This window comes from Malania oleifera, chromosome 2 (assembly GCF_029873635.1).
Source record: "Malania oleifera isolate guangnan ecotype guangnan chromosome 2, ASM2987363v1, whole genome shotgun sequence".
Lineage (NCBI taxonomy): Eukaryota > Viridiplantae > Streptophyta > Magnoliopsida > Santalales > Ximeniaceae > Malania > Malania oleifera.
The window spans coordinates 54077483-54103661 of record NC_080418.1 but is presented as its reverse complement, the minus strand read 5'-3'; the positions used below and the strand labels follow the sequence as shown (position 1 = coordinate 54103661).

At 36.3% G+C, this 26179-nt stretch overlaps 2 protein-coding genes across 3 annotated transcripts; both read right to left on the bottom strand.

Moving 5' to 3' along the window:
• On the bottom strand, positions 1 to 2198 carry LOC131148735 (uncharacterized). The gene is made up of 2 exons (XM_058098639.1): positions 1905 to 2198; positions 1 to 640 (listed from the first exon to the last, which is right to left on the bottom strand). The coding sequence occupies exons 1-2, from the start codon at positions 2057 to 2059 to the stop codon at positions 139 to 141; spliced, it is 657 nt and encodes a 218-aa protein (XP_057954622.1). The 5' UTR covers positions 2060 to 2198; the 3' UTR covers positions 1 to 138.
• Positions 626 to 22359, bottom strand: LOC131148734 (protein SYM1). Of its 2 annotated transcripts, none has more exons than XM_058098638.1 (6): positions 21979 to 22335; positions 15731 to 15886; positions 15251 to 15383; positions 15082 to 15121; positions 6987 to 7132; positions 626 to 646 (listed from the first exon to the last, which is right to left on the bottom strand). In XM_058098638.1, the coding sequence occupies exons 1-5, from the start codon at positions 22261 to 22263 to the stop codon at positions 7045 to 7047; spliced, it is 702 nt and encodes a 233-aa protein (XP_057954621.1). In that variant the 5' UTR covers positions 22264 to 22335; the 3' UTR covers positions 626 to 646; positions 6987 to 7044. The 2 variants fall into 2 exon arrangements, with proteins under 2 accessions (XP_057954621.1, XP_057954620.1); XM_058098637.1 differs by lacking the exon at positions 626 to 646 and adding an exon at positions 4281 to 4568 and having other exon boundaries at positions 21979 to 22359.
• Positions 22360 to 26179: the final 3820 nt, after the last annotated feature.

Genomic DNA, 26179 nt, shown 5'->3' with positions numbered 1-26179 from the left:
TTTTATAAAAGAGGAAAAGTGTTTAAAATTTAAACATATATTGCAGTAACATTGCTCATGATAAGTTAAAGCATCGCTCTCCTGTACTACCCTACAAGTGAATTACATTAGTCCATTCAAAAGCTTCGGCCTGGGCCTTTACAAACGACGAAAGCTCATTATCAAAAAATTAGTAGCATTCATGTCTGCAGGATTATTGTTGTTTATGGACAATGCAGATTCTCCTCCTCGCTCATATATTGCAGACCTACAAACTGGGCACTTTCCATGGTTCTTTACCCATGGCACGATGCAGTCCTCATGGAACATATGGTTGCATGGGGTTAGAGTCACTTCCTCTCTGGGCTCAAAATCTTCTAAGCAAATGGCACACCTCTTACCATCGTCATCTCTCTCCTTTTCCTTCTCTATGAAATTATGTCTGGAATCCTCTCTGTAATACAGGTTCAATCTCCTTGAAATCTTCTTTGGCATTGGGTTGTAGATTTCTTTCTTCAGATTCTTCAAGGCCTTCTTTTGCTCATCCTGGGTCAATCGCGATTCTTCCCGTTCCGGGACAAGCACTGGCCATGGATCCATAAAGGTATGAATGGGTGGTGAAGGGGGGACCAGCCTGGATATTGAGTTTGCTTCTCTAGTCCTGTAACTATTGAGGGAGGAGTTAGGATTGGGAATTGAGGTGGTCACTGAGAAGTGCTTCTTGCGATCCATGTTTGAAGATAACAACCAACTAGTCAGTGAGAGACTCTGACCCTATGCATTGGATATGCAAGACAAGTGTATTGCTTTTTTTCTAATCCACAAATTCAAATCCAAATATTTTACTTTGTCCAACTTTAAGTCCCGAACTCCATGATCCCAAACACAACATAAAAGCTTTCCATGTGTTTTTTGCCAACAAAAATATGAAATACAGAAGAACTTAAGTCATGAATAGGAACATCTGAATATGGCATGCTTAATGGACAGAAGAACTTAAGTCATGAATAGGAACATCTGAATGTGGCATGCTTAATGTTTATTTCTCTTGCTCAAAAGTCATTAATTTTTGGTATAGTAATTCAGCCTTGAGTTCCTGAAGTTGATCAATTGATGGTATACATGAAGCGAAATCATGGCCAATAATAATAAGGATCAAACAGTAAACTTTCTTAAAATTCTAAAACCCATCAACTGATGTTGAATTGTGATGCGACAAACAAAGCTTTTCACATGCAGAAAACAGAATCATTTGGTAACTGGGGGAATTACCTGTAGGCACTCATACTGTATTGACCAACAATTGAGTTGGTCTCTAATAAATGAAATACGCTGGGATGGTAAACTTTTACTTTATTTCGATTGAATTTGTAATTAGTTAGTTTTTCTCTGCATAGAATTTGAAATTACTCTGATTTATGACATCTTCATGCTCAATGCAGAGTTGCTGTGTGTTGTGAAACAAGGATTTCATTTCCGTATTATCATTGGGTTTCTATTGGGCTCCAAACGGGGGTTTCTATTCAATTACCACATTTAGGCTAGTTAGTTCTGTTGACCATTGCATCTGAAACAAGTCCTTGTCCATTCTAAAACTAGATCATCTTACAATTTGCAGCAATGAGTCTTTAAGCTATCGTAAAATAAAGAAGTGAGAGAAGGACTGAAACGAAAAGAGGATGTGTTTTTTTCTTTTCAAGAAATCAAGAATGCATCCTTTCCTTCCCCGTCAATCTTCCTAAAATTGAGTAGAGCCCTAGGGTGATTGCTTAGCTTGCCTAATCATCTGCTTAATCATAAACTCACAATGGGTCAAGAGTCTGCTTGTTCAATAACTATGGAGAAATAAATCCAGAAATAAAAAGATCATGGATTTTGCATTCTAAACATCATCTAAGCAGGTTTGAGTAAAAAATTTGCATTACCCAGTGAAGCCAAGGGGCTGCATAAGCTCCAGATCGTCTAAAAAGTAGTCCCACCGGTCGTCGGTAAGGGCCCAATGTCGCACCGGGCTTGGCGGGGGAAGTGGAAGTCTTTGGGGGCGTGCTGGTTGGGGATACCTGTTGATGCGGTGGCTCATGGTGTCTCAACCCCTTGTTGGCTGCAAAATTTCAATCCCTTTGGAGGGGAATACAAAATGGTGGCTTTGGTCTGTGGGGTGTTTTATTTTTTTCTTTACTAAAGGTTCTATTTCTTTCCTGTTTGAATGTATGCACCCATTATGTTCTAGCTTCTTGGCTTTTATAGTTTTATGTTTCTTTTGATTCTTCAATTCTGATGTTAAAGTGTGATATTCCTCCTCCACTCCATTGATGCTCTTGTCTGGTGGCTATTGCTTGAGAGAAAAGAATCAGTACAAATCGAGATAGGTATCCGATTCCTCTTCTCAATTTTCTTCTGATCTTCCTAAATGTGCATCTAGCATTGAAGTGACTCTCCTCACAAACAATATGCCTCTCTTGTGGGACGATAGAAAATGCTTACTTATGCATAGTGTGCCGATGCAATTAACTTATCAATCCTTCCATTAAAATTTTGTCAACAAAATAATGGATTAAAGTCATAAAAGCCCTCGCTACTTTTTTCCTCCACTTACAATAATAAATAATGATAAACAAAAATCACTACATGTCCAATTATGTGAGGTTAACTTATTTTACCGCCTGGTTAACTTTATTTTATTGCTAACTATTAATGGTCAATTTTACATTATATGATGAGTTTAAACTAAATAAGTTTGAAAAGATTGATTAATTTACAAATAAGTTGAATAAGAGTTTTTGAATTCAATATATATATATATATATATATATATATATATATATATAAAAAGGAAATATGATAATTTAATTGAATGCTGAAATGACATTTTGGTGATAAAAAGTTATCTTAAAAAATGAAATTATAAAAAGAGACTATTAAATAATTAGTAAGGCATAATAAATTTGAGTCAGCATAAACTAAAATGATTTATCTTGTTTGGGAGGTCCTTGGATTTAGATAAAATTATAAAATTATACCGAATTTTATCCAAAATCTACTCAAATTCAAACTCAAAACTTGAAATTCACGCTCCCAAATCATGTGATTTTTTGCATTAAACTGAAGTTGGTGATTGAAAATTCTTTCTAAGAAAAAAGAAGTTAGTGAACTCCAGCACAAGGATTGATCCAAGCGACGCAATAATTAGTGCAATTAGGATTAGTAGACAGATTTCTAGCTAACAAAAGGTTAGTAAATTCAATTGATTTTTTGACACAGAAAAATTATGTTTTTAAAATTTTTGTAACTACAAAAAGAAAAAGAAAAAGAAAAAAAAATCTGAACTGTGAAGAAGGTGCATCTTATCATAATGGGGAATGCTTCTCCATCCAAGTCACAGTGCCACAAATTTGAACGGTGAAGTGGAAGTGGAAAAATTGAATGCTAAACCTCCCTTGGATTTGATATAAAGCAAATTCACAGTGTCTTTGGAATTTTGAAATGGAACCGAGTACCATTACCATTAGCATTACCATGGGGATGGGGATGCCTCAACCCTTCTCAACTCAGAAGCCGTCTGCCTCAGTTTACTTCCAAAGTAAAAGCTAAAGGGTAAAGCCTAAAAGGAGAATTTGTCCGAAGCGTCATGAGGCAATGCTTCTTTTCTACTCTCTCTCTCTCTCTCTTAAAAGGGCATGTCATCTTCTGTCTGACAGTCATTACTTCACATTATATTTGAACTACCACCAATAAAAAATTAAATCCTTCAAGACAATGAGTATATCTTTTCACTAAAAGCACTACAAATAATAAATTTTATGCGACTTCCTCAGTGTCACAAATAGCAAGGCAACCCAGTTTCAACTATTGATCTCAAAATTACCTTAAGACAAACCTCAATGGTACAAAAAACAAAACAAATAAAAATATTAAAAACAAAAACAGAACACTAACCCCTTTAATTTGTCAAAAAAATAAAAGCATCTTTCTTAAGACTTTGAGAAAATACCATGACTTTTCTTTGCATGTAAACTAATGATGCTCATACCTTTTGATTACCTAATCTGCTTCATAACGCAATATAGTTATCTTAATAATAAATTTATCACAATAAAAAGAAAGTTCTTATAATATAATTTTTTGAACAAAAACACTCCAGAAGGCAGGTAAAAGCATTGCCTTTGAACCAGAAGATAAAGAGAACTTCTGATTTAATTATGTGTGATAGGTCATTCCAGTTGCAGTGAACCGTGAAAGAGATGAGTGCGTGGGCTGGATGGAAGAATGGAACTGGCATAATAACCCAACAGCTTCCAAAATTTGCAGCAACTTCAAGAATGCAAATCAATGGCCTAGTTGCATTCATCATATTACATTCATTGAATGAATTAAACCAATATTGTATCCTAGATTATATACATCCAAACCAACTGTTCTTAAAAAATCTAAAATGGATCAAGCTACTCCTTTTCCAATGCAAAAATTTTTCAACATTCATTCATTTGTTCAAGAGACTGCTCCATAGAAAATGTAAGGAAACTAGAGAAAGGTTTGAACCAATGCTGCTGCTGGTCGCACAATCTTCTCTCGACCTGGGTGCGAGGAATCTACCTGATTTGAAGCCCACAATTGCCTTAGTAACCAAAAGAAAGAATAATATATATAAAAGCAGAAGGGCCTCTCTATGGGCTTGAAAACCTCAATCCTAATTGCTTGTGATTTTGAATAAAAATAAAATAGAATAAGAACTAGACCTGGCAAAATGGATAAAAATCCGTTAATCCGACCCGCATCCGACCCGTTTTAACCGACTCATAATCAACCGCTTGCTAAATGAGTCGAATATGGTTTTCAATTTTCATATCCGCCTCCTTAGCAGGTCGGGTCGGTTTTATCTAGCTGATATCCGCCAAACCGCTTAAAAACCCATTACTAATTAACCCAACCCAAGAAGTGCCCATAGCCCACTGCCCAACTATGGAAAGCCCAGTGCCCCAACATTGTCCACACGACCCATTAGGCATTATTTATGCCAGGTCTTCACAGTGGAGTCCCACTCCAAGGCCAGCCCTGCCCTAATGCCCACGGATCCCCCGACCTCCCTCTTCTCTCACTACCACGGCATCACCAGATTCCCAGCCAAGCCTCCCCCCTTCTGCTACAGCTCCAACACGAGCGCCACACTGCTGCGCTCCAAGAGCACCAATCTCTCCTTCACGCCCCTAACACCCAGCAGTAGCGGTAGCAGCTCCGGCATCCCTACTCTACCTTGCCCATCTCCTGTTAACCAGAAGTCACACAGTGCCCGCCATTCTCCATCTCGTCGTCCATCCTCGTCGTCAACACGGCCAACAGTAGCAACGGCAGCACCCACTGCCTCACGACCATCGTCACCTCCTGCGGCTCCAACCCCCGTTCACGCCATCACCACCGTCTCGCAGTAGTAGAGCACCTCACTTGTAGCACCGACATCCAACACTCAGACACCCGCCATTCGAAAGCTCTCCTCTCTCTGGCGTTATTTCGAGATCCCTACTCCGGCTGCTTTCCCCATATTCCGATGGTCGTCACCTTCTTCATAAAGATAAATTTTTTATGTGATTATTAGGATGTATTTTAATTGTTATTATATATTTAGATTTCTTATGATTTATTATTATTCTATATTGTTTCCATTATCATTCTGGGTTATTATTCTATATAATATATGCAGTGTCTTGGTTTACTAGTTTCATTATTTTATATTGTTATGTAATATTATAGTCTATGTGTTTTCTTTATTTATTTATTATGTATATATTTTATCATTGGTTATATGGTTGTTATTATCATATGGTATTATCTTTGTAGGTTTATTGTATGCTTATTAGCATATTTGTGTGTAGTTCATGGATGTGGGAATATCATTATTATATTTATTGCGTCATATTTATTAAGAATGTTCTTTTCTTGGTATTATGTGCATAGATTTTTGGGGGTTCTTTTTGGCATATGGTATATTTAAGGGTTTTTATTCATGTTTAAATTTATTGTACATATTAAATAATATTATTATTGTTGGGTTTTATTATTGTAACATTTGTTTTAACATTTAATATCCATGCTAAAAAAGTTAATACACAAACTAATCGCAAGTTATCGTATATAACTTAATATATTATGACACAAAATAAATTATTAATAAAATTATATTTGAGAATGGCGGATTATCCGCCCATCCGCCATGAATTATCCGACCCGAAATCGCTTAATCCGCCACTTAAACGAGTCGAATATAGATTATGATTTTTTCACCCAATAATCCGCCTTATCCGTCACGGATTATTTGACCCGATCCGCTTTGCCAGGTCTAATAAGAACCTACGAGATTTTTTTTAAATAATTAAATAATAAATTTATCGTAATGGCAACACAATTCAAAACACACATTTATTGCACTTTTAATTTTCATATTTGGCTTTTTTAAAAAACAAACACATTTAATAAATGCATGAGGCAGATATATAGATAAATTGCAAGTTTCTTTTAAAAGATATCCTAAATGAGTCAATTTAATTTTATATTCTTCTTTCAAAATCACATGAATTCTAATATACATGCTATTAGTTGATAGCGTGATAAAAACATATTTGACATTGTGCTATTTTGAGCCCCACATATCATACTTAAGTAATGATCGCGTGGAACCCAAAAGAACATCACGTTGAACATGATACAATGTTTGCAAAGTTTTTCGGAATGCCAACATTTTACTTTTAGTCACTTATTTAGACATCAATTAATCAAATTGAAAGAGCAAATCAAATATGACATACTAAAGAACAAATTATTTATGTTCACAATTTTTGTTTTCTTAAATTGTTTATTTTATAATAATATTAGCCATATATATCGCACAATGCTTAACAAATTATAGACTCAAAGGTCCCGTGCATCGTACGAGTCTCTACTAGTAAGCATTAAAGTCACCAAACCAGTCAGCTTAAAGCCAGAAAAAGGTAAAGGTTTTGACTAAAGAGGGATACCTGATGCTCAAAATTGCAGAGAGATTTAAGCCATTGATAACCATTTCAGCAGTTGACACTACTTGCTCATGGTTGAAGATAAGAAGAAATTCCAGAATATAGAACCCATGGACATAAAAGCTACACGAGCTTGAAGAGGAACCACCCTACAAAATGTAAATATGGAATTAAAAAACAATGCTATCTGGAAAATCTAAGTCTGCACTGCTAAGTTGAAGAATTAGTCCAAATTAACTAATGCAAACATTTGCATTTACTGAATATGATGCTGTAAGGGTGCACTTGCGTTTGCAGGACCAAGTTTGTAGGACTAGACTGTATTGAATAAAATTCGATTGTTCAATCTTGGGTTTCACCTGCCATTTGAAATTGACAGGCGAAGTCCTTTCTGCTTTTAAGTTTTTATAACGACATAATTCTTTTTCCTGCACCTCTTAAAATAACTTGTCAGAAGTAAAATAACATAGAATGAGATAGTGAGAAAGAATTTAATAGCTCTTAAGTTGCCAGAAAAAATTGGCCACATTCATGTTAATTGGCAAAAAATGATCCATATAGCCGACCCCACCTAGTGGGACTTAATGCTTTGATTTGTTGTCTAATTCCTTATTCTAAGGTGACCAGTCAGGGGGAGGGTGACAAGAAATGGACAGCTCTAGTCCCCCACTCCCAATCTGTCTCCAAAAGAGTCCCCAACCAAATAAGAAAATTGAAAGGAATGTCACTTGGACCTTGGTTTTAGCATACTTGGTACTGAGAATTTGCTGCATGAAAGAATGCCTAACAAAGGACTGCATCTGGACATTTGTGTTATGTCATGTTCGTCTAGCATCCAAATAGATTACAATTATTTGTCTCTTCATTACGAAATGGCTTCCAATCTTTGGTATAAGCTGTTTAATGTTTTAAGGGAGATCTGGCTGAGCTCACCAAGTGTGTACTTTATGAGAAGGTAAATTTTCAAGGTTTTGGCAACTGGTAAATTTAAGCAAGGAAAGGTGTTTTGCTGATGGATTTGGTTTGTTGTCACATGGGTTCCATTGAAGGAGAGGAATTAGAATCTTTTATCACCACGTCATTGGTTTGGATAAATAGTCTTATTTGCTTATTTCCTTCTTTCTTTCTTTTTTTTTTTTTGTAGCTTTTGACATTTTCAAGCAACTTGTTGTAGCTTTTTCTATTTTTCATTTGTTTGGAGGACTTCTTTTATTATTATTATTATTACTTTTGTTATCACATGGATTCCATTGAAAGACAGGAATTAGAATCTTTTATCACCATGTCATTTGTTTGGATAAAGTCTTATTTGCTTCTCTTTCTCCCTTTCTTTCCTTTTTTTTTTTTGTAGCTTTTGACATTTTCAGGCAACTTGTTGTAGCTTTTTCTATTCTCATTTGTTTGGAGGACTTCTTTTATTATTAATATTTTTTTAATTATTTAAATTATTCATTAATAAACTTACTTTTCTATCTCTAAAAAATACTTGAGAGGGAAAGAAATGCTAAGCACAATGTGTCTGATATCAGTGTAAAAAAAATTGAAAGTGAAACTAGAAACAACGAAAAAGTGAAAGCTGGCAACCAATTTGCTGTTTTATAAACCTTTGATGAAATAACAATTCATTATCATATTAAATCACCATGAACTTATTGTCAACCTCTTTCAGTTTAATTATCACTATTAATCCAGCATTTAGAAATAGATTTAAAGCCCAATTCAATTAAAATATAATTAGCTAGAATCAATTGAAATAATGAAAATGCAAAAGAATACAAATTCAAGAGATTATAATAGAAGAATATATATTACATAATGATACTCCAAAATAATCCTATCATACAACATTTAAGAATTATTTTTTTTAAAATGATTTTCTCTTCTTTTTTTTTTTTTTTTAAATTTGGGAGATTCATTTTTTCAGGAGTTTTGAGAAATATTTTACAAGTGGAAACATTTTAAATATAATTACTACATGTTCGCTAGTAGTTTAAGCTTTGTTCCTCCATGCATGCCCATGTGGCATCACAAAACCTACACATAAGCCCTACTTGATAGTCGATGCCATATATTGCCACATAGTTGATATGACACTGTCTTTCTAATGTGGAGTAAATGTCTCAATTCCACCTGATATATCATTGCATGCTACATGAAATATTACTTTAATTTTGTGTAATAAAAAATTTTGGCAACATGTTCCCATGTTTTTCAGTTGTCACCTCAACATTTAAAAACTTATAACAAAAATTGAAAACTAGCAAACAAATGCATTGTGGCCACCCATTTATTGTGCATCAACAAAACTGGAAAGAGGAAACAAAATGATATTAAACATCCCCTGTGTACAGCTATAACTCTTCAAAAGATCAGACTTGTGTATGTGATGCAAGTGAACATGTATGAAAAAAGCTGTATTTAGGGTGAGTTCTTCGTTCTGTTGTCGCCGGTTTCCTGTTGCTAGAGCGTTTTCCCAGTGTGCGGAGCCCCAACAAGAAAGGTGTTAGTGGTTTATCGCCTGCATTTTATGTGGCCTGGGATTGCATGTACATGTATCATAAGCTAAGCATGTTCAGGGCACTATGCTTGTTTGTGACCGCTTGTCTCGTGTGCTTGGGATGGACTTCCATCATGTAAATACTAGTGTAGGGTTATTTTCTGCTAGTAGTTTCTTTGTATGCCAAATAAGGCAGTATGACTTCTCAGTCACTTTGATGTTTCCTAGTGCCAAGGATGATATTTACAAAAAAAACCTCTTTAGGTCAGAGTGAGTGTTCATTAGTCTTGTAAAACTCACTAGCGATTGTCAACCTGTTTAGCCTACTTGCCTCCCTCGCTAAACACACAATGTCAACGGAGGTATTGTTAATGAATTGTGTTGCTTCAATGTTTATTGCTTGCTTGCCATTGCTTTCATGATTGCTTACTCTTTCCGCTACCATTTGATTGAATGCTAATGAAAGTGTTTCGTGGATGAGTGTTGGTAAATGATAGGCTAGCTAGTTAAGCAAGAGTACTTTAACTAGCGTCGCACAGCCCTTTCACAAAGGTGTGAAAATAGTCGGACCGTGACACCTGGTATCAAAGCAAAGGTTGCTACGGGAATTCAGTTACCTTCGTTGTGGGATTTGGAAAGCTTTGGTAAGTGACCATGGCACCAAACAATGTTGGGAGAATCAACATGCTAGAAGCACGGGCTGAGGCAATAGCCAACACTGTGACCGCGAAGGTGGCCCAAATGAGGGAACTTGTTGATGAAGTGATGGGATCACAAAAGCATCAAACAAGTTTGATAGGCGACAGGTCAGAGGACTTTCGGCATACAATGGAAACTTTGTAATTATGAATGGATGCAAATATGAATCTAAAGGTTCTTGCTATGGGGAACTTCAACACTCCGGGAGTTAGCAAGACCAAGGTACCAGAACCCAAAACATATGGGAGTGTCCATGATTCCAAGGAGTTGGACAACTTCTTGTTCAATGTGGAGTAGTACTTACGCGCTGTGAGTATGGCCTCAGAACAGGTGAAGGTGGATACTACGACCATGTACTTGGTTGGTGACGCTAAGGGTGAGCAAACGGTCCGTTCGGTTAAATTCGGGTAATTAACTGAATTAACCGAAAAATTCGGTTAAATAATACCATTAACCGAACCAACCGAATTGAAGAAGGACACCGAACCAATCCCGACCGAATTGCCCATTCGGGTAATTCGGTTAACCGATTTTAACCGAAATCATTTAAAATTAATTGCTAGAAATATAATACAATTATAAATTTTTTTTAAAACCAAATCCAACTTAATTAAATACCTTATTTATTAATTTTATTAATGAAAATAATATTTTACTTTATAACAAAGAGTCCAAATAGGTTAATTAAACTCCTTAACGCACTTGTATAAGCAAAATTTATATTCACAAATTATATTTAAAATCTAATTAATTAGTAATTCGGTTAATCGGTTAACCGAAATTTTTTTTACCCTTAACCAAACTGAAACCGATTAACCGAAATTTTGTAGAATTATAACCGAACCGACCGAACCGGGATTTTTACCCGAACGGAACCGGCCAATTTTGGCCGGTTAATTTGGTTAATTTAGTTTTCACCGAATTATGCTCACCCCTAGGTGACGCCAAACTGTGGTGGCGTACCAAGTACAATGAGATTGAAAATGGACGCTATGTAGTGGATAGTTAGGCAAACTTGAAGAGAGAGCTCAAGGCTCAATTATTTCCTGAGAACATTGAGTATAATGTTAGGAGAAAGCTAAGAGGCCTTAAGCATACTGGGTCAATCAGGGAATAAGTGAAACAATTTTATGCTTTGATGTTGGATATCAGGGACATGTCGAAGGACATGCTGTTCTATTTTCTAAAGAGGATGAAACTGTGGGCAAGAACTGAACTTCATAGGCAAAGATTTCAAGACTTGTCTACTGCACAAGCTGCTGTAGGACGCTTGACTGACTACGCTAGTGATAGTACCACTTTGTCCAAAAGGCTGGGCGGAGAGGGAAACAGTGGAAAATATTTCAAGAAAGGCAAACCCAAGAGTGGGGGAGCCAACTATAAAGCATCAACCTCAACGGAAGCTTCGTCATCTAAAGGAATCAACACACCTAATGGAAAGAGGAAAATTTCATATTTCTTATGTCAAGGGCCTCATAGAGTGAGTGTCCACACAAGGGATTACTCAATGCTTTACAAGCTTCCACTTCGAGTCAAGTGGTGGAAAGCGAGGAGAAAGAGGATGATACCTCGAGGATGAATGCAATGTGGCAGGTGAACGCATTGGAAAAGTAGGCAAAAGCTTCGAAAGTTACACGAGCAAAAGGGTTAATGTTTGTGGACTTGAGGATCAATGGAAAGAGTACCGGTGCTATGGTAGATATGAGGGTTACTCATAATTTTGTTTCGCAATTGGAAGCATGGAGACTCAACTTATCCTTGAAGAAGGATACAGGACGCATGAAAGCAGTTAATTCTATAGCCTAGCCTACTCAGGGAGTAGCTAAGCAAGTGACTGTGAAGCTTGGAAAGTGGGAAGGTCATTTGAATTTCACAGTGGTGCCATTGGATGACTTTCCAGTCATTTTGAGAATGGAGTTCCTAAGGGAGATGAAGGCAGTGTTGATGCCTTCGGTTGGTTTCCTATGTTTGATGAGAGATCACTCGTGCATAGTGCAAGTTGTTGCAACAAAAGGAGATGATGGGAAGTCCCTTTCAGCCATACAACTCAATGAGGGATTGAGAAAGGATGAGCAGACACATCTAACCACGGTGGTGGTAGATGAAGAAATAGGCAAAGAGCTGTACCTACGACCATCCAAGCGATGTTGGATGAGTACAACGAGGTGTTACAGAATGAACTGCCTCACAATTAGCCTTCAAGATGGACTGTGGAGCATGAGTTCGAGTTGTTGCCAAGAATGAAACCACCTCCTATAGGGCCATGTTGGATGGCGCCTCCAAAGATAGTAGAGTTAGGGAAACATCTTGATGAATTGGAAGCGGGATGTGTTCGCCCTTCCAAAGCACTGTTGGGAGCATCGATGTTGTTTCAGAGGAAACATGAAGAGCATCTATGGAAGGTATTTGACAGGCTGAGAGAAAACAATCTATATGTGAAGAAAGAGAAGTGCTCTTCCATTTAACGGAGCAACAAATTCCTTGGTCATGTGGTTGAACAAGGTCGTATCTGAAAGGATATGGAGAAGGTAAGGATGATTCAAGAACGGAAGATCCCCACGACAGTGAAGTAGTTGCATTCCTTTTTTGGCCTTACTAACTATTACAAGAAGTTCGTTGAGAGGTATTCGTGGAGAATGACTCCAATGACAAGACTACTGAAGTAAAGTTATTAATGGCCACACATGCGAGATGATGTGGTTCATTATACTTGAACTTGTCTCACTTGTCAACAAGACAAGGGAGAGCAGAAGAAGAGTGTAGGGCTGCGGGAGCCCATACTAGTACCATCCATGTCGTGGGTCTCCTTGGACTTCGTCACCAACCTACCCAGAGTGGGAGATGCAGGGTCTATACTTGCGGGTGTGGACAGGTTTTCAAAGTATGGTACGTTCATGGCCGCACCAAAGTACTGTTCGGTAGAGGAGACGATACAATTATTCATTACGAATGTTGTGAAATATTGGGGTGTTCCCCAAGATATTGTTTGCGACCAAGATTTAATATTCACTGACAACTTCTTGACAGATTTTTTCAAGATCTTTAGGTAACATCTTGACATCTCTTCGAGTTCTCACCGACAGATAGACGGAGAGATTTAGAGGGCTACTAGAAGAGTACTTGAGTCATTTCGTCAACAACAACCAGAGGAATGGGGTGCAACTACTTGATATGGCTCCGTTCTGTTTCAATGCCCAAAGGAGCTCAACAACCAATAAGAGCCCTTTTGAGCTTGTTACAGACCAGCAACCATTGTTACGTCACACAGTGGGCGAGTCATACATAGCAAAGTCCCAGGGCGTTCATCTTTACCAGAGAATGGAGACGGAATGCAAAGATCGTCTGAGCCTATATGGAGAAAGCTTCTAAGCAGATGAAGAAGTGGGCAGATCAGGGGAGAAGACTGCAACATTTCAACCAGACGAAAGTGCATCATGTGTTTCATGTCAGCTGCCTTAAGCCGTTCAACGCCAACACCGATGATCTCAACAGAAGTCAAACAAACAGAGCAGAGTTGAAGATAGTGCCACCTGACAGACGTGAAGCTGAAGATATCCTTACAAACAGAAAGTTCATATCCTCAAGGAAGAAGCAGCAGGAGTTCTTAGTGAAGTGGAAAGGCCATGGTGATGAAGAATGCAGTTGGATTTATGCGAAACATATGCGACCGTTCGTGGCAAAAGTAGAAGTGCACCTAGCGCCAAAGTCTACGAGGACGTCGACTGCATAAGTGGGGGAGTACCACAAGCTAAGCTTGTTCAGGGCATTATGCTTGCTTGTGACCACTTGTCTCGTGTGCTTAGGATGAGTTTCCATCATGTAAATACTAGTGTAGAATTATTTTCTGTTAGTAGTTTCTTTGTATGCCAAATAAGGCAGTATGACTCCTTGGTCACTTTGATGTTTCTTAGTGTCAAGATGATATTTACATAAAAACCTCTTTAGGGGAGGGTGAGTATTCATCAGTCTTGTAAAACTTACTAGCTATTATCAACGTGTTTAGCCTACTTGTCTCCCTTCCGCTGTCATTTGATTGAATGCTAATGAAAGTGTTTCGTGGATGAATGTTGGTAAACGATAGGCTGGTCAGTTAAGCAAGAGTGCTTTAGTAACGCCACACGGCCCTTTCACAAAGGTGTGAAAATAGTCGGACCATTATAACATGCATTGCACAGCTCATTTTGAGCCTCTAATCCGGCTATACTGGCTGCTGCTGCTTAACATTTCTCCAACTTTAAAATCATTGTAGTTTCTTTTTGATAAGATATTGTGAATATGATTGTTATTACTTGGTAGTCTCTAAGCATGAAAAAGTAATTGTCAGTTTGTATTATATGATGGTTTGCATTAAAATTGAATTTCATTTGAATTACTATTATTTTCTATTTATATTAAATTATATTTATCAAACAAACTGTGCATATGTTTGGATCTTGCCCCTCCTGGAAAAAAAGTTCCCAAGTCTGCAATTGACACTGTCAAGTATAAAATCAACCCCCAAGTTGAATGCAATGATCTGAATGTTCTAGTAAATTTTCTAAAAGGACAATTACTGAACAAAGAAAAAATATATTTACTCTTACAAAATTACAATGCTATTCCCCAAATGACCACCAAAAATAGTGGTTGAAAGTGAAGCTTAACTTCTTTACAGTGAGGTTCTTGGTCCGAACAGAATTGACAGTGTAGGTCAACTTAGGCCAACTGGCCAAGCCACAGTTTTGAAGTTAGGAAAAATGTCTAATTGATTTAGGATTTATGCGTATGCAATTTGATCAAGGAGGGAGGGAAGGCGGGAAAGAAGATAAAATCCATTTCAGCAATTTTGGAACCAATGCCTAACCTTTTCATATTGAGGCCTATTACATTAACTACTTAAAAAGGAAAAGCAGGAAAATGTACCAAAAATTCAATGCACTGACAGGAATCCAGAACCTAAATCCTGCACAAGAGTTAGTAAACAAAATTAGAATCACATGAAATGTGAAGCCAGGGTCCCAAAAAAACAACCCAATGTTTACTGCTATAGTAAGTTTTAAAATAAAGACTGCTACTACAAACAGTTGTTTACCATAAAGAAGTGTGGGAAGGGCATCTTTCTGGTACTTATTTGGAAGCTGTGAAAGTTTCCCTTGCCACAAATTGTTCCATGCAAATACAACAGCAATCACAGAAGGACCAAGAACAATTTGATTTAACAGTACCTGCAAGGAAATCAAATTAAAAAATATATAGTTTAGTGCAGCTTTATCTTTTCAGGTCAGAGGATTTGGGGTTTGCCTTTTAAGGATGGATTAGGAGTTAAGAACCCATGCCTAGTCAATAGGCAAGGCGACCCCTCAAAACCTTGTTTTATCTGTCATTGGGATGCCTAAAAGAATTCCTTAAAACTCCTATACTTTCTTCAATGGGATAGCAGCAGTACCACTAAGCTACTGGGCTGTTGGTGTCCAAAAAAATAAAAAATAAAAAAAAAATATTCCTTCAAAATTTTCAAGTTCATTATCTTTATTTTTTAAAAAAATTAATGAGAAAATGAAAGAAACCATACCTTCAGCAATAGGTTCTCCACTGTTTGTGCTGGCAAAGATCGATCAAGGTACTGGTACCACACATAAGAACCAGGGCCATAGAAAAGAAACCCATAGGAAGCCATCCGGAGTGCTCGAAGCCAATCATGGTTTGAAAGAAGGGTGCTCATGACATCCTAAGAAAACATATTGTATAAACAAAAAAATAATCTTTAACTGTCATCCCAAATGGCAACCCAAGAGGGTGATGAATTTCCCAAATAAATTTTACCAACTAATTCAATTTGTGCAAATAGGTGAAGACACACAAACACAATATAGAAAAAGTTTAAGGAGAATAAGACAGATGAATTGCAGACTCTTTTATAGTGATTCAGCTATCCCAAACCTACATCCACTCTCTCAAGGCTTCAACCACATTGAGGTCCCACCATCCACAAAATTTTTCACTTCCATTGCTTTATATAGAGGCAAGGCAACCCTACAATGTCTACAAAAGAGAAGAATGGAAAGCAAGAAATAATTCATCACAAGGCGTTGCGTAAATTTGAAGCTTTAATACAAGAAAAATAATTAAAAAATGGCACAAGAGTTCTGAAAATGATCTTTAAATATATAATTAAGCATGTTGAGAGAATATAGAGAGGTTAGGAGAAGAATAGCTTAGATGTTGAAAAGTAAGACTGTAAATAGTGTTTCTTGAGGCTTAGGGAGCTTATTTTAAGGTTTTATAGTCCAAGCAGTCCATTTTTGCCCATTGGAATTACAGTCGTGGAGCTGGTCAACATCCTAAGAGAGCAGTTATCACCATACTTGTCATTATTGTGTGAAACCAACAAAACCAACCACAGAACAACTGGTCAACCACCTTAGGTACGCACTGGGCAGTCAACTGCCAAGTGCTGCTCGTAGGAGAGGGTCAGTCGCGCCCTCTGCACTTGGCACAAGCACCCAAATTCACCTCATTTTTGTTTCTTTTTAAATGCTAGTATTTTTCCAATGATTTAAAAAATAAATAAACATGTTATGATCATGAAAGATGAATTAAACACCTGCAAATGAGAATCCAAATGAAAAAATAAAAATTTTGAACCTTCAAGCTCACTCAATTCCATTTGAGTTAACCATATAATAATAATCTCAAACTCCAATAACATTAGTCCAAATAATGTGTTACCTTCACCCTACACCACACCAATTGTTCTCAAAGATCTTTACAATATTGACTTAACAATTTCTACCTTTTTTCTATAGCAAAAGAGATTTCATTAATAGGGTAAGGATTTACTAGGAGGGAGAATAATAAAGAAATCTCCCGAAAAAAAAAGAAAAAAGAATCTGGTTCAAACTAGAAAAAAAACTAAAACAACAAAAATCAAGCCAACCAGTTCCTCCAATCCCTATTTAATCCTAAAAATTCCAAACCTGACACGCCATCAAGAAGGCAAGAAGCCAAAAATGATTTTTCCAACACCAATGACAATTTTAACTTCTCCCAGAAAAATTATGTGCATTATGTTCCAACCATAAAACCCATAATACTGAAAACTTGCTACACTTCCACAGAGTTGCCCTATCCTTCCTTCTTTCAAAGCCAACGAACGAGATGTCTAACAGGTCTTCCACTGAATAGGGGCAAACCCCAACTCTCTTCCATAATACCAAACAGCTTGTTCCATATCCTCCATGCAAAATCACAATGCAAAAAGAGATGGGAAGCTGTTTTGGAATCCCTACAATACAGCACGCAAACATCTAGAGAGAGAGAGCCTTCAAAGGCCTCCTAATCTGCAGCAAGTTTTTGGTATTAATTTTGTTAAGCACAACCAACCAAGTAAAAGCTTTTGTTAGCCCTAGTGGCCAAGGTATCTCATTCCAATTGGTTTTGATGATAACAACCCATTGGTGACCCTCAAGTTACCTATTTTATATTCCCAAGTTAAGTTCAGGTATACAGATCAACACCAAAGCAAAGCATTATGATCAAACAAGTCTTGATGAGGCAATGAGCAAATGAATGACTGAAGAAGCAATAACCAAAGGTCATAACCAAAGGTCGTAACCAAAGAACATACATGACACCTGAAGCACAACCAACCAAAGCATATATGAAGACTTTTGTTTGTTTTTGTTGGGTTGTGTGAGAGGTAGGAACTGCTTTGTAACTCTTGTGCATGTGATGTGTATAAGAATACTTTGCAAAAGCTAAGCAAATGCATGTGTATCTAGTTCATATTAGTTTAGAACATTAAAACCGAGTTAATACATGCATACCGAGTCACACCATTGCATAAGATGTCAAAACAAGTTTTCAAACATGTTTTATAAACTAGACATCTTATACTTGGTCAAAACTACATTTGGACAAGGTTGGATTATAATTAGAACAAACACACTTCATTTGGACTTGTCCTAATACATTTAGAGACTAATTTGTGTAGTAAAACAGGGACTCATCGACTAGTGCAGGGCACTCGTCGACTAGGAGATCCTGAAACCAACCTGAGATTGTAGAGGTGACTCATCAACGAGAACAGGGCACTCGTTGACTAGTGTATGCAGGTGACTCGGCGACTAGGAGATCTAGAGGCCTACCTGAGACTTGCAGAGGAGACTCGTCGACGAGAATAGGGCACTTGTTGACGTGTGTGTGTGTGTGTGTGCGACTCGTCGACTAGTGACTGCGGCAGATTGTAATAAATACGCGACAAACGGCTAGTTTTTGCTTTGTCTTGTCTCCATTAATGCCCAACAGCTAGCCAGCGACTTGCTCGTCTCCTTGGCCATAAATATGACCCATTAGCATTCATTAAAGAGATTGATTGAGTATTGATTGTTGATAATATTACTTGAAGCATTCATTGTTAGGGTTCATATTGCTCAAAGCTCTCTTGCACTATATTCTTGTTTATACATCATTTGCAAAAGAGAGTAGTGTGAGGATTTCATTGTGTAATATCAGCTCAAAAAGGAGCATTTCGTGTTGTATCTATTGGCTATTTGATTCATTGTATTTGGAGGTTCTTTGTGAGCCATTGTAAGGTGATTCTTGGTGAACACCTTGGTTGAAGCTCTTGGTGAGCAGCTAGGATTGGTTCCATTGTTGCAAAGGCTTCTCGGTCTTGATAGGAGATCATTTAGTTGATTTGGGAATCCTTGAGTTGGACTCAAGGCGTGGACGTAGGCACCATGCCGAACCATGTTAACATCGCGGTGTTAAGCTCTTTTCTCCTTATCTCATCTACTTTGCTTGTATGTATTTATTTGCTTTGAAATTTATTGTGATATAATAGTCTTACTTCTTGCCAAAGAATTTTTGTGATTGTAGAAAATTTCAATATCCTCCAGGAACATCTATTCACCCCCCCTCTCTAGACGCACACCCAAAACGATAGCTTTTATTTTTGGTATTAACTCAACCTATTTTTGTTTAATCAATACAAAACATACAACTATTAAACAACATATACTTCGCATCCACTTAACTTATCTCTTGCTAAGGCAAAAGATAGAAACTTAGAACTAACTCCTTCTATTGGTTTCTCCTCCTATGTTACTACTCCTACTTCTGCAATGCACTCCAACTGCTAGAAATGTAGCAGAAAATAAATACTATGAGGACTTTGAAACTCCTTTAAAATGGAAATCAGCCTTGACAACCACAGAAAATCTTCCTGTCTTTGTAGGGTCAAAGCAGCCTCTGCAATCAACTTGAAACTGCTAGCCACAATTTTGGAAGCATAATTTGTATAGACCATACAAGCCATAGGTCAAGAAGTCCCTCCTATAATCTTATCTTCTAATTGATTTCAAATCTGCATGCAAGACTGAAAATAAGATCAATTGCTCTATTCATTGGGAAAACTCCAAAATTTGAAGGTTTGGTCTTGTACTAGCTTGCATTTGATTCCCAAGTTAGAAAAAATAATAGTTTGATACCCCCACAGGTGTTATTTCAATACAGAGCTTACATATGAAAGTAGCAGTTATCCTTCTTGGTGGTATTAACTCTTTCAATGGCCCAAATTTGTGCAAGCATGTTTCATTATGATCTAGGCTACAACTAGTGACAATTTGAAATTCTCATGATAATAAATTAATAATAGCCCAATAAAAACTTAGGACCGAATTTTCTTTATTTTTTACATTAGCTTCATGTCCTGTTTAGCATTCTAATTTCTTTTGCTCCTAATCACAACAAATGGATAGAATAAAGTGATACAATGTCAGCATTTATATCATCATGAAACATATAAAAATAAATATTTTTAACAAAAATGGACTGCATTACAATGAATGCCAATTCTTCCTAATGATACCTTTCATATAGGCAAGATGAAATGTATCAGTCATATAGGCAAGATGAAATGTATCAGCCTCTGACTGAGAAAATATAGGTATCTACTACCCATTGATTAGTTCACTTGTTCACAGAAACTTCATATAACAGGGCAGCTAGGTTCCAGATTCACATCCCAATAAAGCTGGACATAACCTCAAAATGGAGGAATTTTCTTGCGCTATAATGAGTGGCTAGTCACAACCATCAAGTTACATGCTTTTGACCAACAAAAGTATTACTTCAACAAATCTTTGTTGGTATCTTAGAGATAAATAAAATCTCAATGGTCAAAGTCAAGTTTCTTTTCCAATTCCATTTCTCTAAAAGGAAAAATTGTACTTCCAGGATTTATTAGTTATGAAATATATACAGCATCATTGCTAGTGTATCAAGCTCCAAATGCTCTACTTCAGGAGCAGATGTAAGGGGGGGCTGGAGTCCCCACCCCTTCCCCCCAAAGCTCCCAAGATTTTTCCTCAGCCTTTCATTTTGCACTTTGTATGCCCAGCCTCTATTTTATTCCCTTCTGAATAAAACTCCATCTTTGTTGGGTGGGGATTAAATTGTTATTTGAGTGCATCTATAACTGAGGAATTGCAACTTGCACATGTTGCAATACTTTTTTTTACACATCAGCAACTAGGATTGCAATTTGCACACGTTCCCATGTTTTTTTTTTTTTTTGTAAATTTCCTCTTAATTACCAGTGTTTGCTTTGATCGTTGAAAACTTCAAAAATTTTAAGTTTTTCATTATTTATGATTCCATAGAGAAAAGCATGAAGCTACCATTTAAGTTTTACATAATTACTATTTGAAATTTAAGGAGAAAACAGAAAATATCATCAAACTTGTCCTATGGTTTTTATTTTTTTTTAAATTTTATCTCCATTTTCTTATGAGCTAAATGGCTGGGCAATTTTGCTTTCAATATTTGATTGGTCTTCTTTTGTGGCTGTCCTACTTTTAGTTTATCTCCCAACTGCTCACAGCCCTATCACCTTCTTTTACCCCATACTTTAGTTTTCTCCTGCTGCCCCCTGTATTGTGGCGCACCACAACAGTGCCTGTCACTCTCCATGCTCGTACTTTTTTAAACTTTTTTACCTTTGTTTGGATATATTTGCTTGTGGTTCTAATGAGCAAAATGTCCTCTTAATCCTCATGTCTTAATAGAGTTAATAATTAGGTTAAAACTTGATGAAAGCTTTAATAATTATAATTATCTCAAAACAATTTTTTATATATATTGGGCACCCTTTAACCGTGATTTCTGGATATGCACTGCCCTACTCCCTTAAGAAGAAAGAAAGCTACATGGTTCATAGTGTAGCACAACAAAGGGCTACATGTCACCTTTCATTCATCATCTTATGCTGTGAAACAGCCATAGGTTTTGCTTTGCTTGGCACATCAAAACAAATTATCATAATCCCAATTCTTTCTCCTTCTGTCTTATTTGACATGTTTGATCAATCTTGAAGGCTGAAGCATTCAAATTGGAGTTTCTCAACCTTTACTAATCTTTCATTGTTGTTTCATTTTATGTCACTCTCTCATTTTCAAAATATACTCAAAATTAGAAAATCAAAGATTACTTGACATCCTTTAATACATCTGAAAAGCTTAGACCTAAGGTGTTTTATCTGGTTGGCTTTTGAATGTACTTGCCTTTAAGAACACAGATTGCTACAATATTTGTTCTTTTAAAACAATAACTACAACAACGATTGTAAGTTCACCTAACTACTGAGGATCCTTTCTTCCCCCATTTATCTTAGTTGAAGACAGTCAAATGCTTCAGTTTTTTCAATTCGTAAAATGTAAGTTCCATAGGCTTTTGTTTTCTTCAGCTTTCTCATCCACAAAAAACAAGGGTCCGAAACAGAAAATGAGCGAGAGAGTGAGAGCTGTAACAATGACTGACCTTATTAACGGAATCGTCAGAATGAGAAAGAGAATCAATTTTGGGAGAACTGTTTCTTCTCATCCACCGCTCTCTCAGCTGAGCGATGGTGTCTCCAGTGAGAGCGAGAGAGCCCGCCGTCAGCGCTTGCTTGAAGGGGAACCGGTGACCATCGTTTCCGGCAGCCTCTACAGACCCGGAGGCTTTGGATTGTCTTTGCTGCGAACGAAATGGGCGGGGCCTTCTCCGGCGCCAGCTCCACCACCACCCGCCGTGGCTGCCGCCGCAACCACCCAATGCATCCATTCTCGAAAGACAAAAGCAAATGATGAACGAAGCAAAGTCCAATCAGAACTGGTTAGATTAAGCTCCAAAATTCGTGATGTTTGGCATTAAAAATCCGAGTTTTTCCCCTTTTAATTTTATTTTATTTAAAAATATTTAAGAAAAGTTTAGGAAAACTTTATTTCTCTGTGCATCTTTTTTAAATAAAAGATAATTCAGCATTTAAAAAAAAAAAGAGTTTAACAGCCCAACGTCTTTTATTAAATAACGCTATTTAGGGCAGCATCTTTTAGCAAAAAATGTTAAACCATTCAGTATTTTTTGCATGCTCCAATTTAATAATTCAAATTTATTTTGAAGTTTCTCAACACATAAAAAATGCTGAACTTTTTTTAAACAAAAGATGTTAGATAGTCCTGCGTTTTTTAGGCTGGAAGTATCAAAGGATGTACCTTCATAATTCATGGTTTTCTTATGAAGTCCTTGAAAGGCCCCTTTAAAATAGAAATTGTAGATCCACTTTACATTTAATTCATCCATTCAAGAATAACAACTTAACATCATCTACATTAAGTAAATCATTTACATTAAGTCTGACATTTTCATTTGCATAGAATTGTCACTTGCATCTAGTTTAATTTAAGATTAGTGCCTCCATATATCATTTCATTTGCATCGTATTTCACACATACATCATCATGAAAATCGAAACAAAGCATCATGTACCCACCATCAACATCAACATTTTATTTTCATGAAATCCAACATGTTCATGACATCAAATTTTGTCTAGGAAAACCATGATGATATATGTGTAAAAATTTCGGCAGAATCTCCTCTTAAAATTGAGTATACACATTCATGCTTGCACCTGTTCAAAGAGAACAATTTTCATCGACAATTGATAATAGTATTTTCACAACTTTCATATACAACTATTTACATTCATACTACATCGAATTACTATAAAACTTTCGGCAAAGTGTCCTCTTAAAATCAAGTATACTCATCCATGTTTGCACCTATTCAAAGAAAACAGTTTTAATTGGCAATCGATAATAGTATTTTCACAAATTTCATACACAACTGTCTACATTCATACTACATCGAATTACTGTAAAAAAAAAAAAAAAAAAATCGGCAAAATCTCCTCTTACAATTGATTATATCCATCCATGCTTGTAACTATTCAAAGAAAACAGTTTTCATCGACAATCGATAACATTATTTTTACAACTTTCATACACAACTGCATACATTGTGACTATGCCAATAGTATTTTCCAATTACATATACATATTAGAAAATAACAAATAAACATCCCCAATTATACAAAAATAATGCATTGAGGTCATACACATGAAAACATAAGAATCAGGCTCATATACAACACAATATAGGTTGTAAAGTACATATATAACAATGACTACTCAAGTGCCACACACAAGTGGTTTCTGGTGTTGGGATGGCTGTCGTTTACGTCTGTCATTTCCTTGTTGGTCATCTCCATCCAGTCTCCTACCTCATTGTCGTCCGATAGGTCTACCATCTCCGCCTTAAGGTACTACATCATCATTTATATGAAGTAGATGGGGAGATGACTCATATAATGATGTTGGATGAGAACGAGGTGGCATGACTAGGGCATCCACATCCTTAGCATCGAGACTGTCGTCCAACAGAAATGACATGGATGAGGTGGTAGGAGAGTCGTACGAGGTACTTAAACCTAAAGGGCAAGAGGATGAAGGAACATCTCCAACATACGGTCTGCTAATGGACAACTCCGCAATATTAGCTCCTGTCGAACATGCATATCGTGTTAACGGGCCAAGCACGTACTCACTTTACACAATAGGCAACTCACTGGAGCAGCTTCAAGACGCCACAAACCAACGCGTGTCCTTTTCAGTGTGTTTTGTCCTCACTCACACACTCCCTAAGAAAATTTCCCAGAAGGTCACTCATCCCAAGATTGTTTCAAGTCAAGTACGCTTAACCATGAAGTTCTTATGGAAAGGCTCCCGAAAATAAAGGTACACCTTGTTGATATGGGTAGTAACATCTAATAATTTTAAACCTTTCTTCCACAGGGTATCACAGGTCAAGTCGAGGTACACGTGTCTGTCGTTCATCCTTATGGACAATCCTCAATCCAGACCTCACCAATCCCCATACTGCAGGATCTGGAGAGATCATATCTACCTCCTCTATTATGTCAATGTACAATATAGAACAAAATTTATTTAATACATTTACATCATAAAATCCACATAACAAAAGTATAATGTGTGGATTAATGTCTACTTATGAGGCTCATATAATTGGAATTTTTTTTTGTATTACTTTGAAATCTATAAAGAAAACAACAAACTATTTTGAACAGTTAATATGATATGACTACATGTCCCCATAATACGCAATGGATGGGTTGTACTCTATAAAATATGATGTCTTTAGCTTTGGGTTTTTGGTGTTCAAGATAATATGTGGATTTGATTGTTGTCATCAGACACCCCACCAAGGAGTCCTTAATTAAAAGGCAAGCACATCTAATTTTCGTTATTCAATGTTAATAAATCCTACCCCTTCGAACCAACTGGTTTCTTCCCTATATCATACCCCTTCCCTAAATCCTACCCCTTCGCTTGTCAATATGCCTTAATGGATGAAAAGTGAATATTGGGCTATAGATGAAAAGGGAACCTAGCCAGTCATTAGATAAGCCTAAATTTGATTAGAAAACTAAGAATAACCTTCAACTCAATTGTCAAAATTAATTTTCACGATGTCACATGTGACTCAAAAAATATTAAGTAATTTACCACCAAATTGGATGATTGAGTGCAGATAAAAAAATTACTATGTGTGTGTATGTGTGTGTGTTCATCATAAAAGTATGTCTTTTGCATATAAGTGAAGTTTTGTGAAAGGCATTAAGTAAATCTTTTTTTTAAAAAAAAAAATTAACAAGTTGAATATAAAATAAACAATAGCAATTGAGCCTTTGAGCTATTGGCTCTAATCTTGATTCATATATAAGAGTTTGGGTCTCCAAGCGAACAAGATTTGGAGAGCATTTTGGATGGCTACCTATTGGAGGGCACTCTGAAATCAGTATATCCAAAGTAAAATAATATGTATATAAATAAATAAATCAATGTACAAAATCCTTTCATTATAAAGAATTATATGTATTGGCAGTAATAAAAAAATAAATTCATTAAATTATGCATTGATTTATAAATAATTTAATTTCACAAAAAGAATAGATGTGTTATTAGAAGAATTTGTTTATAAGAATATGGATGGGAAAAAAATGAAGTTTATTAACTATTGTTAATATAAATTTAAAACTTAAATCATTATAATTCATGTGAAGGTATTGCATGAGAATTTTTATTTTTTATTTTTACTTTGGACAATCAAATTATTTAAATATTCAGAGTGTGATAAGAATTTTTATAATCTTTGAAACTCATACAATCAATCAACTCAAGAAAGATAGAGGAAGCCTAAATAAAGGACATCACATATTAAAAGAATCAAAGAATCAAACACATCTTCAAAGTAGATAATTTTGCATGGTATATTTTCCACAATTTCAAAGAATCAAACACAACTTTTGCATGGAAAAGCAGAATAAAATAAGCACTATTTCTGTTATATGATTTAACAAAAAATAAGCATAAGGAGACTTAAAATGAGAAATTTAATAAACCAAAACATAAAGAGGAAAAATCAAACTAACAACAACAAAAAAATTCAAATTGAAGACAAGAACAAATTGGACATGAAATCAAGAACAAATTCAAATAAGTTAAATATGAACAAATCAAGACATTAAATAAACCCTAACCTCAAATTGGGGGTTCCCAAATTATGCTTTAAACCACCAAATTTGGTTCAATACAATCAAATTCAAGGTATCAAATAC